The 12,964-nt window shown below is 33.8% G+C and overlaps 1 protein-coding gene across 2 annotated transcripts in view; it reads right to left on the minus strand.

Annotated features, from left to right (window-relative positions):
- Positions 1 to 272: 272 nt before the first annotated feature.
- The window catches only part of NTN4 (netrin 4), a 122,869-nt gene continuing 110,177 nt past the window's right edge, over positions 273 to 12,964 (minus strand). For both annotated transcript variants that reach the window (XM_038558695.1, XM_038558694.1), the window contains exons 8-10: positions 10,241 to 10,309; positions 7,026 to 7,196; positions 273 to 1,654 (exon numbers count right to left, since the gene is read on the minus strand). In XM_038558695.1, coding sequence (XP_038414623.1) covers positions 1,518 to 1,654; positions 7,026 to 7,196; positions 10,241 to 10,309 — 377 coding nt within the window. In that variant the 3' untranslated portion in view covers positions 273 to 1,517. The remainder of the gene's footprint in view (positions 1,655 to 7,025; positions 7,197 to 10,240; positions 10,310 to 12,964) is intronic.

Here is a 12,964-nt window from a genome sequence, read left to right on the forward strand (position 1 = left end):
CCCAGTTTTCTGTATTTTCAACAATGAGCTTCCATTGCTTTTTAAAAAGTAAATGTAGTATAAAAATGCATCTGATAAAAGTTCATGTACAAAGACTATAGTAACTAAACCCATCTCAATTAGCTTCCACTCTATCGCCATACCTCAGAGTAAAAGAGTATAAGTACCAGGCCCTTCTTTGATTTTCCTAGGGAATTAGTTTTGAGTTCCCTCATTAAGATAAAGTAATCTTTAGCATCATTAAAAAAGTTGATCAGGAAATGAGACAAAAATCGGGAAATCATATTCCTTTATTACATATATGAAATATAAAAATTAACATATATATATATTGCAAGTCCACAGGACCTCAGGAAAAAAACTATGTTCTGTATGTGAAGTTAATTTTATGGCACTGTGGTTTATGTTTTGTATATTCAAGTACGGAAGAAACTGTATGTATTGTGTTTATGCATGGGTACAGAAGATGAATAATAATGGAAACTGTAGTTTGGTGAACTATCACATACATTGTGTCAAAAAAATGAGTAAATATAATGGCCATATACTGTTAATAAAGATAAGGAAGAAACTGTTTCATTCAGGTTTAAATACTAAACACAAAAATAAATTCCGTGTCTACAATAATTTTTGCAGTGTATACAAGTGCTTTGCAAATAAATGAGCTTTTAAAAATTTAAAGTCCATTTCCTCTTCAAGCATTTCTACACTTATGATTTCTTCTTCTTAAATTAAAGTCTCATCTTGTTTAGTTTTTAAAAAATATTTTCATCATGGCTGGTATCTGTGGAATCTAACTTCTACCCTGAAGCTGAGACTTCATATGCAAACATGTTCTCCTTTTAGGTTTTTTCCAAATGTTCAGAGCTAAAACCATACAACTTCTTTTTGTCCACACATAGTGGCAGTGCTTCTGTTTCAGTAGGTGTTTATACACGCCCTTTATTTTTCTTTCCGCCAACAACAGTCTTCAAACTTTCACAACACAAGTGGTAGGTAGTAAAGTGCTTTATACAAGGAAATACTATATACATGTGGAGAGGTTCCATTTAACACCCCACAGACCAAAGTTCACACACATCACACAAAGGAAGGCTCTTTTTTAAGAGAAACCTTTTTTGATAGTTGGGTTGGGGAGTCCTTAAAATCTCCTTAATTACTTTAAGTAGCACAAATATAAGTAACATATCTGAAGCTGGAAGGAGTTAGATGTACTGCTCTTAATGGATTACTGCTAAATATCATACTGCTATTAAAAATACTCTTAATAGTTATGAATTACAGAATCAGTCCCATAGAAAGTAGGTATCAGCATAGGATTTCTCATTTGTCTTTATGACACAAACTGTATTTAAACATGGCCCCCCAAAAGACGGATTAGACAAGGCCCCTGAATTGGAATATTTCTGTATATTTTGGCACTTAAAAAATTTCAGTTTCATTTTTGAGGTCTCCTTTCCATTAAGTTTGTGTTTCATACATAGAGAAGTGCCATTATGTGCTATATACCTATATTGCTACTTGCACTCTCTTTTTAAAATATCCATGACTTTTCTTCCAAGGGATGGTTTCCAGTGCTGGACAAAACTTTTCATATTCACGACTAGTTTGCCTGTTCTTACATCTTCATGTCCTGCCACAAGGTATTCCAAACCTAAAAGAGAACAAAGTTAGGGGCTACACAGTATCATAATTTGTTGAAGGGAGTAGATGTGACCTCAGTGGTTTCATATGCACAGTTCATGGTTTTATATATTCATAGTTGAAATAGGGAGTCACAGGCAATGACAGCTGGCACTGATTAAGCATTTACTCTATGTTAAATGGTTTGTGTGTATTATTTCATTTAATCTTGAAAATAACCCTAGGAAGTAGGTTTTTTTTTTCTTCTGGTTTTACAAATAAGGAAACTAAGGCCTTGCAAGATTACAAAGCTTGTTTAGTGTCTCCCAGTGAATAGCAGCACTTGGATTTAAGCTCAGGTCTGTCTGGCTGTAGAACTTTTACTTTATACTGTACTACCCTCCATGATAAAGAAGTGAGGATTCTGTGGGTACTTAGCATACTGCCATAAATTAGTATTTTTTGGAGTCTCACTATGTATGGTAGTGTATATTAAGGAGGATTTCATAAAAGTGAAACAACTATTTGGGAAAACATATTGGAAGAGACTTATGACTTATATAAAGTAATACATATTTCCTATAGAAAGTCCATGTATTTTTGGAATATAGACATTTGTTTGTCATATTTAAAGAAAAAGATGAGACTTCACCAGATATTTGTAATTCAAAATTATTTGGGCTTCAAATAAAAATTTTTGGCTAATGTACAGAAAAATGAAAATACAATCTCATTATCTAGACAACAACAAAAAAATGAAGTATGTTAATCTCCTTCAGTAGATGTTTGTAATAATATCAATATTGGTCTTCATGTTCTGTCTCCAAATGAATGAGGCCATATAATGTTTGTCCTTCTCCGATTGACTTATTTCACTCAGCATAATGGGAAACGAACTAGGGGTGGTGGAAGGGGAGGAGGGCAGGGGTGTGGAGGTGAATGGGTGATGGGCACTGAGGGGGGCACTTGATGGGATGAGCACTGAGTGTTATTCTGTATGTTGGCAAATTGAACACCAATAAAAAATAAATTTATTATTAAAAATATCAATATTGGTGTTTTGAAACAATTTTCTTTAACATTATAGGACAGAGCAAATAAGTAATTACATTTATAAAAGAAAACTTTCCAAGATAAAGAGACATATACTTTAAAACTTAAGAGACAATACTAGATGTTAATATTAAACTGAAAATACCAATTTAAACTCATGGCTTTGTATGTAAATATAAAAATTAATATATATTAATAAAATATATAAAATAAAACATATATATATATATGTATTTTTTTAGAAGGCCTCCCAGTAGCAATGAACACCTATAATGGACATACTGTGGTCTCAAATTAAACAGATCTCACTAAAAACAAAACAAGGCTTCTTGCAGAAATGCTATTACAGGTTCAGGGCAGGAAAATACAGAGTAGCATGGGATATCTTATTGTGCTAAAAAGCATGGAAGCTCTCAAAGACTAATGGGGATCACTGTAAAAGGACATGGGAGCTAGGAAGAAAAGGCTACAACTTGTTAAAGTTGTGATAATTTGAGCAACAAGGAACATAATAATTGCTATCTATTGAAACATACTGAATCAACAAAAATCTGTAATTTCAAAATGATACTCAAAAAAAGAAATTCAGAGAAAAACTAATTTATCATCTTTTGAGGTAGCTGTTAAAACCTTACTTACTTTGAAAAATGAGTACTTTGGGAGTTATAGGGAAAGAATTTAGCACTTATCCTGTCTTTACAATAGGAACTGTGAATAGCAGCTATAGGTTAACAGTAACCTATAGCCCAGCTTGAAAGAGAAAATCCCTTTACAGAAGAATGTCAACTAGTAAATGAAGGGAATCAGAAAAACATCTTTTCTCAAGCTCCAATGAAATTATTGATTCAGGAAGGATTGCTAGTTGGTGGTAACATCATTAAGTCAATGGTTAGTGGGAAACTGAATATTTGTATCATGATGAAGTTATACCACACTTATTACTTTCTAATCTCTAAAGGGAAAACAAAACTGCCCAATGGAGAGATCAGACTGTTATCATCTAACCAACGGTCAAGTTTAGCAACTCCGATGGTGGGTTATCCAGGTCCTATGTGTGTTCTGATAGGATTTAACATGAAGTCCATACCCAGCAATATCTCTAATGGATTCTAGTCAAAATGTTTGTCTTGGATCTATCAAGCTTTTCTTTAGAGATTACAAGAAACATAGGAGGTAGAGGGACAAGCTAAATGACACCACAGGAACCAATAAGACAACTGTAGAAGGTAAGATAATCTACAGGACATTTGGCCTGGATTCTTCAATACTAATAATTTCTTCAACAACAATTAAAAAAGGAACTGTGCTTGAATAAAAGATACTTGAGAGACTTTAAAACCAGATACAATGTGTTATCCTGGATTAAACACTGACAAGGACAAACCAGTTCTAAAGGACAGTTTTGGGCTAGTTAGGAAATTGGAATATCGTCTGAGTATTAGAACGTGTGAAAAGAAACTATAATTGAAGGCAATGATCACTAACTGAATAAAGTAGGTTGTAGAATGGAGCATACTATGATTTTATTTTGGTGAAAAAATACAATATATGTACACACAAAGACCTTGCAGGATTTGCACTAAGCTGTTAACAGAGAGGATCTCTGGAGGTAAGAAATGTGAAACTTTAACTTTTCCTCTAAATTTTTATAATGTACACATGTATACATTCTATAAGGAGAGGGTTATTTAAAATATTATTAAAAGAAATCAGCCCTAAACTTAAAAATATCTATGATGGTGTTTTCATAAAAAAAAAATGAGAGAGAGAGAAAATAAAGGGAAAATAATGGTAGAGATTTTAAGCACTGGAAAGCACAAATGTTAAGATGGATTATAAGGTATTTACATTATTTAAAGAGTAACCTTGGCATCTGTATGAAAAGAATCCCAGTATTTAATTAATGGGCTAATTAAAATATAATGGTCTTGATATTGTTTGTATCATACTTTAAGTAATAAAATCCTTGTGTAAAAATACAATAAATAATTTTTAGGAAACTTCATTGCTAAATCTAGGATTTTATTTTATTTAAAGATTTTATATATTTATTCATGAGAGACTCAGAGAGGCAAAGACATAGGTAGAGGGAGAAGCGAGCTCCCCATAGGGAGCCTGATGCAGGACTTGATCCCAGGACCCCAAGATCAGGACCTTAGCCAAAGGCAGATGCTCAACCACTGAGCCACCCGTGTGCTCCACTAAGTCTAGTATTTTAAATGAATTTACTTTGAAACTATAAAGAGAGGAAATACTATAGGAGTTTTCCATTAAAGTATGAATATACATTAAACTAATAAAAATGATACTGAATAAATCCACAAATTATGGAGCAGCATCATGTAAAAAATTAGCATAGAAAACAATGTTATCTGTTGTATCACTTACTAGCATTTACTTTTTACTTTCCTATTTTTATGCTTTTGACATCTACTTTGATACGTTTGAGGGCACAAAGTTTATTTTGTTCTCATAAAAAACATACTTTATTGCTAGTGTTGATATCCCAAATTATTGATGAATGAGTAAGTGTATATATGAATGTAGGAATGAATGAATTTGCAGGGTTGCCAATTAGATTGTTCCTTTTCAAAAAAAGTAGCAGAGGAAGCTAGTTGGCGTTTCAGGTTTCCGAATTTTCTTATCAGCTTTCTTTGGCCTTAGTTACTGAACTTGTAAAAAATGGAAAAACAAAGTGAAATGAAAGAGTGTCTGGTTTTGCTTTGGCAGGTTCCAGTCTTTTCTTCAAAGCAAGTAAACATGTTTTTAAGAATTCTTTGAATAATTGCACTTATGTTTTCAATTGTGATGAACTCAGTTGATTCTTTGACTCTGGCAGAAACCTGATGAGGAAGTATAGTTCACTTCCTGGAGGGTGGCTCAGATGCTCAAAGCTTTTTCTTTTTAATGTTTTACTAAAAAACTGGACAGATTATTTATTCTTTTGCCAAGATAGTAGAAAGTGCTTGCAGGAAGAGCCTCTACACACAGATTACTGGGAAATAGAACCTAAATTAATGACTCTTCATTTCCTGTATTCAAAATCTCAGATTCTGATTACTTCATTTGTTCTTTGGAAACATATTTGTTTATTATTGAAAATGTCTTTGTTTCCTTTTCCTTATGAAAATTTAAATGAATTTATGTAAAATACTAAAGGGGTATAAAAGGATGGAAGAGATTAGTCAACAGACAAAAAGTCAAGAGTTTTATATTATATTTTAGGTTGTTTAGGTTGGGGGGAATATTTCATTGATAGTTTCTCTTTTTCTCTGTCACTCAGTTATCTATTTCTCTCAGTTATTAATCAGATACTACAGTGACTTCTTATGGAACATAACTGGGGTTTCCTGGGCTTTTATTTGAAAGGAATTAGATCCAGAACATAAATTATGCACCTGTTTTAGCAGTGCCATAAAGACACAGATGGTAACTACACAAAGTGAGAAATACAGAAGATTTTTAAAAAGATACTTGTCTTAATAGAACTTAATCTGGATATCATGTTATTATTTAATGGTAGGTACTAGAAATGCTATGATCAAAAATCTAAAACCCATTCTCAAATTTAATGGAGACAGAGAAATAAGGAGCCTATGACACAGTATGAAAGTGCACTTATAGAGTGTAAAGGTAAGAATCCCACGCTTACTTGCTTGGTTCTACCATGGTAATTACATTTTAAGATGCAAATTTCCCTTAATTCCTGCTGTTTTTAATTTCTGCTGTTTCTAATTTGAAACCAGAATGATCATTTAATGAAAAACAAAATGATGAGAATTAGAGCTGTTTTCTATCCAGGAGACACAGATGCTTCTCATGCAATTGTAAAAATAAATTCAATATTATTTGTACAGATGGAATTTTGCATTTGAATTTCCTTTGGGATTGTAAATCCTACCCAGGGCACTGCACTAGGACCTAGCTTTCAGATGAATTGTTAGTGGCAACTAAATTTATGAAAGTGTTTTCTATACTACTGGCACCTGGAACCAAGCTGAGACTTCTCTTTTAGAACAGAAAATATTATATTGCTGGATTTAAAAATATTTTACTTTTATAAAATGTGTGGAAGAGAAATAATTTTTTGATGTCAGCTCAAAGAATTCTATTTGGATTTTTCCCAGAATTCAGATGGTGAAAAGAAGAGATACTCTTGGTGAGTTTGTTTCTTTTTTTTTTAATAATAAATTTATTTTTTATTGGTGTTCAATTTACCAACATACAGAATAACACCCAGTGCTCATCTCGGTGAGTTTGTTTCAGTTGTGGTTTGAGAATGTTAATACAAGGAGCAAATCAGCATAGACAAAGTAGTTATTAAGCTAGACAAGTCTAATAAAGCTTACCAGGATTGAGGATTGGACAAGTGCAGCCTCTGTTAGTCCATGATTCTGGATACAATGTTCTTTTTCCTCGTAAAATTTTCAATTTGGTAGATTTTAAGACTTTTTTTATCTTCACATTGACCTCAGCATGGGATCCTTTGTCGTGAGCTGATAAAATCTTTATTTTTAGTACTGTAACAGCACAATTCCAAAAGTCAAAATGCATAGAATTTCATAGTACCTTTTGGATTTGGAATAACTTAAATATGTATTTCAGAGTATAATGGAAAAGTTAATTAATGATGGAAATGTGGAAATTTGCTTTAAAAATCATTAGGTACTTGATGAGCACTGAGTAATATCTAGAATTATTGAATCACTGTATATTACACCTGAAACTAATATAAAACTGTATGTTAACTATACTGGAATTTAAAAAAACTCAAAAAAATCATTAGGCTCACTAACTTTTGCATTGGTTTCACCTTATTTACCTATATTAACTATACTCTTCCTTCTTAGACATTTTCAACCACTGTTTCCCATATCATTAAGCTAAAAGAATATCAGCCATTTGCCTACTGCAAACATAATCTTTTTTTTTTTTTAAAGATTTTATTCATTTATTCGTGAGAGACACACACAGAGAGAGAGAGAGAGGCAGAGAGAACAGGCAAAGGAAGAAGCAGTCTCCACAGGAGCCCGACGTGGGACTTGATCCCCGGTTTCCAGGATCAGGCTCTGGGCTAAAAGTGGCACCAAACCACTGAGCCACCTGGGCTGCCCTGCAAACATAATCTTAAATACATTTAGCTATCAAATCCAAACAGAAAGAAGATGTATAGGCAGTAGAATTGTTATACTGGTTTTTATTTAGATTCTGACTATATTTTACTCTGTGGCTCACTGTTTATAAAATTAGGACAAAGAACAAACCAAATGTTACTGCCAGAATACATTTCATACATTCTAAAGAGATTAAATATTTAAGTATTGATTATTTAATCTTCCCTGGTTGTAAAATGAAAGTTGACTGGGGTTAGGATGGCTGTCCTTCCAAATGATGGCAGAGCTTCAGTGTTCTCTATAACTCATGATTCTATTATGCTATGCTCTTCCATCTATGAAACAGGGTGGGGAAGAAAGTAGACCCAAAGAACACTGGGAAAAAAAAAAGGAAAACAACAACAACAACAAATAAGGAACACTGGAAGTAGTGTTCTATATTACTCAAAGAGTTCTCATGTGGTCATCTATATCTTGATGGAAAATTCTGTATAATGAGGGAACCCTATATTGGCTGGTCCCAATTTCTGAGAATATGATTGTCAGCAGTCTTTATAGAATCACCAAATCTTAGACTTTTAATGGGTCTTAAGAGTTCATCTTGTTTTAAGTTTGAGGAAACAAGTTTTAAGAAGTTAAACGAACTTTCCAAATTTGCATGACCAGTAAGTTAGAGGTAGAGTTTGGGCTGGAATCCCAATAAGATAAATGCAGGAAGGGTGCATAGCATAGTGCCTTGCTCATAGCTAATGTTCAACAAATGTTCACTATTATTTTTCTATTAGACTGTATGCTCAAAGAGAACAGGAACCTCATCTATTCACTATTAGAGCTTAATAAATATTTGCTAAAGGAAAAAACAAATCAATCACATCCCCCTCCCATTAATAGAGAGTGGGGGAGTGGAAACCTTTTTCCAAGTCTGTAGGTGTATTACACCTAATAAAAACAAGGTATTTCATTACATCATTAAGAGCATTCGAGTTTTCTTAAGCAGAAAATAATACAGTTGTATTAAAAGATGCCAGTGAAGTAGTTTGTAAATTTAGAGAGCTACCAAATATATGTAATATTGACAACCAGTTGTTATTTCCACTAAACTGGCTATCTTTGGACTAAATTTTTTGTTTTTGATAGTAAATACCATTTTTCTCTGAAGTACTTTTCTTTATTGAGCACTATACATTTGAAAAGTTTTCTTCTATTATTTAGCCAAATTGTCAGGTAAAAGGACGGAAATATGTATGTAATTTTAGATAAGATTTATAAGTTTTTTAACATTTACTTTTTAAGATAGTTTATGAGATTAAATACAGTGTTATCAAGAACCGAAACACTGGTTTCAGAAATCAGGACTTAAAATTTTCTCTTCGTTGTAATGCATATTTTGGTCAGTATGAATTATAGAACAATAAAAAGCCTTAGATACTAGTCAAGAATGTCTTGGCAAGATAAGGCATCTAATTTGCTTTAATAGTAAATATAAAGCCATTTAGAATTTGAAGATAGTAATGTCTTTACTTAGGGCAGTGACATTTTCCTTTGTTTATATTTTCCTGGTATTTGAAAGGAACAGGAGTCTAGAATATCAGAGAGGGCAGGGAAGAGACTTGGATGGATAGCTATTCTAAGTGCTCCCCAAATATATATCCTCCTCCTCCTCTCTACCAGTTACTGAGCATATAGTATGTGCTAGGTAATGTGCTGTGTGCTTTTCTAAAATATCATTTTACAATATCATCCTTATTTTACAGATGAAGTCTGGAGAGGTTAAGTTACCCATGCATTTGACCAGAAATCAAACCCATGTAGGTCTGAATCCAAAGCTCAAGCTCTTAAGCACTGTGAAATAGTGTTTAAAATGATTTCTGCTTAGTATTATTACATGTTAACTGGCACAGATTATTACTCGAAACTGGTATTATTACAGGAAACTGGCACAGGGATCATTTTAGTGACTAGAGACTTCCTTTTTAGATTACTAAGACAAGAAGCATCCATAAGAAAGGATTATGTCATGTTTTTTTTTTTCTTTTTGTTATTTGCCTCTTTTCCTTATAGTAGGATGGCCTTGCTTTTGCTCAGCCAGTCTCCTGCCCTGGCCAGGACATTCAGTGCCATCTTTATTAGGAATTATTATAGAAGACCAATGCTTTGATATATTAAGAATGTCATAGGGCAGCCTGGGTGGCTCAGCGGTTTAGCACCGCCTTCCGCCCAGGGCCTGATCCTGGAGACCTGGGATCAAATCCCACATCAGGCTCCCTGCATAGAGTCTGCTTCTCCCTCTGCCTGTGTCTCTGCCTCTCTCTCTCTCTCTCATGAATAAATAAATAAAATCTTCAAAAAAAAAAAAAAGAATGTCATAGACTAAGCCTCCCATTTCCTCAAAAATTCCTTATACTTGGTTTGAATAGATTCTTAGAAGCATTCAAGGATTTTGAACTTACCATATGAATATTTCATTCCACAGAATGCTTTGGAGTTTCCTAATACCTGTTCTTTACATTCACATTTACCTGCATAAAGTAAATGAAAAATAGTGTTAGTTATTTAGAAACAAAGAAAAAAAACAGCAAGTAAATCCATGTAGCATAACTCATTTTTTTAAATTGAAGTATAATTAAATACACTGTTTTATTAGTTTCAGATGTCAGGTAGTATAACTTTTTAAGGCTTGAGTGATTCATACAACATAATCCATAAATACTAATAAACTTTAAAAAGTCATTCAAACAAAGTAGTGTCACTTTCTGAACAGAGTTAGTTATCATTCAATACAGTATTGATTTAAAAGAATGTAGAAAGGTGGAAACTGATATATTTTAATACTTTTAACTTATGTTATGATAGATATAGTCCAGTATTAAGAGTCCATTCAGAGAAATGAACAACTGAATGGGTAAGCTATAGAAAAGACAATTGTCTTTTTACAATTAATGTCCACCATGGCAAAAGTCAAATGTAGTAAAATAATCAAGCAGTCCTTTGAAGGTAATGCCATCCAATTTAACAGTATTTATTGAGCACCTATTATGTGTAGGACATGATGCTATATACACAGGGGTATATAAAGCAATATGCAATTCTTGCCTGGAGACTTACAGCTCAGTAATGTGAGTAAAGCAAGCGTACAAACAGCAATAAGCATTCTAAGATAGGTATAACATACTTGGGGGGGAGAGCTGCATGTTTGGGAAGATGGGAAAAGGATCTTCATGCCTGAAGATGGATTTGAAATGGACTCTGAAGAATATGTAGGATGTTTACTCACAACAGCTTAAATTATGTATTACAGTTATTGTGTGTGATACATTTGCCAGGCTCTGTAGAAGACTTTAAAAATGCCTTTGTATATAGTTTTTATATAGCATTCTCATTCATTTATCTGCTTCCTCTCTAAACTGTGAACCTTGAGGACAATGGTTATGTCTTATTTATCTTTATAGTCCCAGAACCCATTAGGAATAGGATTTCCATTCTTACTTAACAGATATTTCATCCTTCCCTTTCTGCCCTCACACATTACATTTCATAGGCATTGAATGGCATAAAAGTAGGTAACATTTACCAAGGAGCACATTAAAATGTGCCCCGCACTATTTTAAGTGTTTTATACTCATTTACTTGTCTAAGATCTAACATAGAAATTTAACAAGGACAAGAATACAGAGATAAAAGAGCAAGGAAGAAATGTAAGGGAGAGGGCAGAGTGTGTTCGTGGAAGAGTCAGTGGTTCTCTTTTTCCTGAGTACAGATTGAGTTGTGAATAGTAGATGCATCATGGAGGAGCTTGACTGATACACAATTAGGGCCTGAATTTAATTTGTCAGAGAAAAGATATTTTTTAAAAAATTTGAGTATAGTCCACACACAATGTTACATTAGTTTCAGGTGTACAACACAGTGATTCAATAAGTCTATATGTTATGCTACATTCACCACAAGTGTAGCTACCAACTGTCACCATGCAGTGCTATTACAATACCATTGACCATATTCCTTATGCTGTGTCTTTATTCTCACGACTTATCATTTCATAACTGGAAGCCTGTATCTCCTGCTCCCCTTAACCCATTTTGCTCATTGATAAAGGGGAGTTTTCAAAACTTATCAGATTAAAGAAGTTACATGAATTAAAACTATCTATCTATCTATAAATATTAACCTGGCATTACCGTATCAGAAGTATTGGAATATGGAAGTAGGGACCAATTAGAAGCTGATGAAATTGATGATAGCAACAGTAACTGAATTGAGTGCCAACTATAAGCCATAAACTATATAAGGAACTTTATCCATATGATCTTAATATTTATAATAACCTTATGACAGCAGAGTATTTTCTTTTTCTTTTTTAAGATTTTATTTATTTATTCATGAGAGACACACAGAGAGAGAGAGGAGAGACACAGGCAGAGGGAGAAGCAGGCTCCATACAGGGAGCCCGACATGGGACTCCATCCTGGGTCTCCAGGATCACACCCTGGGCTAAAGGCGGCGCTAAACCGCTGAGCCACCCGGGCTGCCCTACAGTAACCTTATGAGATAGGCATTATTTACAAATGAAAAAATAAAGGCTCAGAGAAGTTAATCAGCTTGTCCAAGGCAGTGTAACTAGCCAGATTTTTAGCCTGGGTCTGGGAGAATCTGAAACCCCTGATCTTTCCACTGTCCTGTGTCTCTAAGTCAGATGAAATGTGGGTCTGAACTGAAGAGGTGATTGTAGGTCTAGAAAGGAAGAACTATTAAGGGAGGCTGCAGAGTTAGGGTCTAGAGATCTTGTCAATGGATTGGAAGAGGAAGCCTAAGAATGAACTTGAAGTTTTCTGCCAAGGTGAGAGGAGATTGAAGTATTACTAACAAAATAGGCAAGTTAGGAGGAGAGCATTTCAGGAGTGTATAATTTGAGTATTTTGTTTTTGTTTTTGTTTTTGTTTTTTGGTAGCAATCAGAGGTTTAACTTAATTGTTGAAAGGATATGCATGCAGTAGCTTGCAGAGAGGAGAAAAAGCTGAAGAACCAGGACTCAGAAAAGACAAGAATCGGGAGAACAGCAGAGATCTAGATGGCAGGAACTGTCGTGCAGTCCCTCTCATGCATTTGCCATTGAAATCATGAACTGTGACCATTTTCAGACTTTGTCACTTTTGGCTCAAGACTTAAATTCTGGG

This window comes from Canis lupus, chromosome 15 (genome assembly GCF_011100685.1).
Source record: "Canis lupus familiaris isolate Mischka breed German Shepherd chromosome 15, alternate assembly UU_Cfam_GSD_1.0, whole genome shotgun sequence".
NCBI classification, from domain to species: Eukaryota; Metazoa; Chordata; class Mammalia; order Carnivora; family Canidae; genus Canis; species Canis lupus.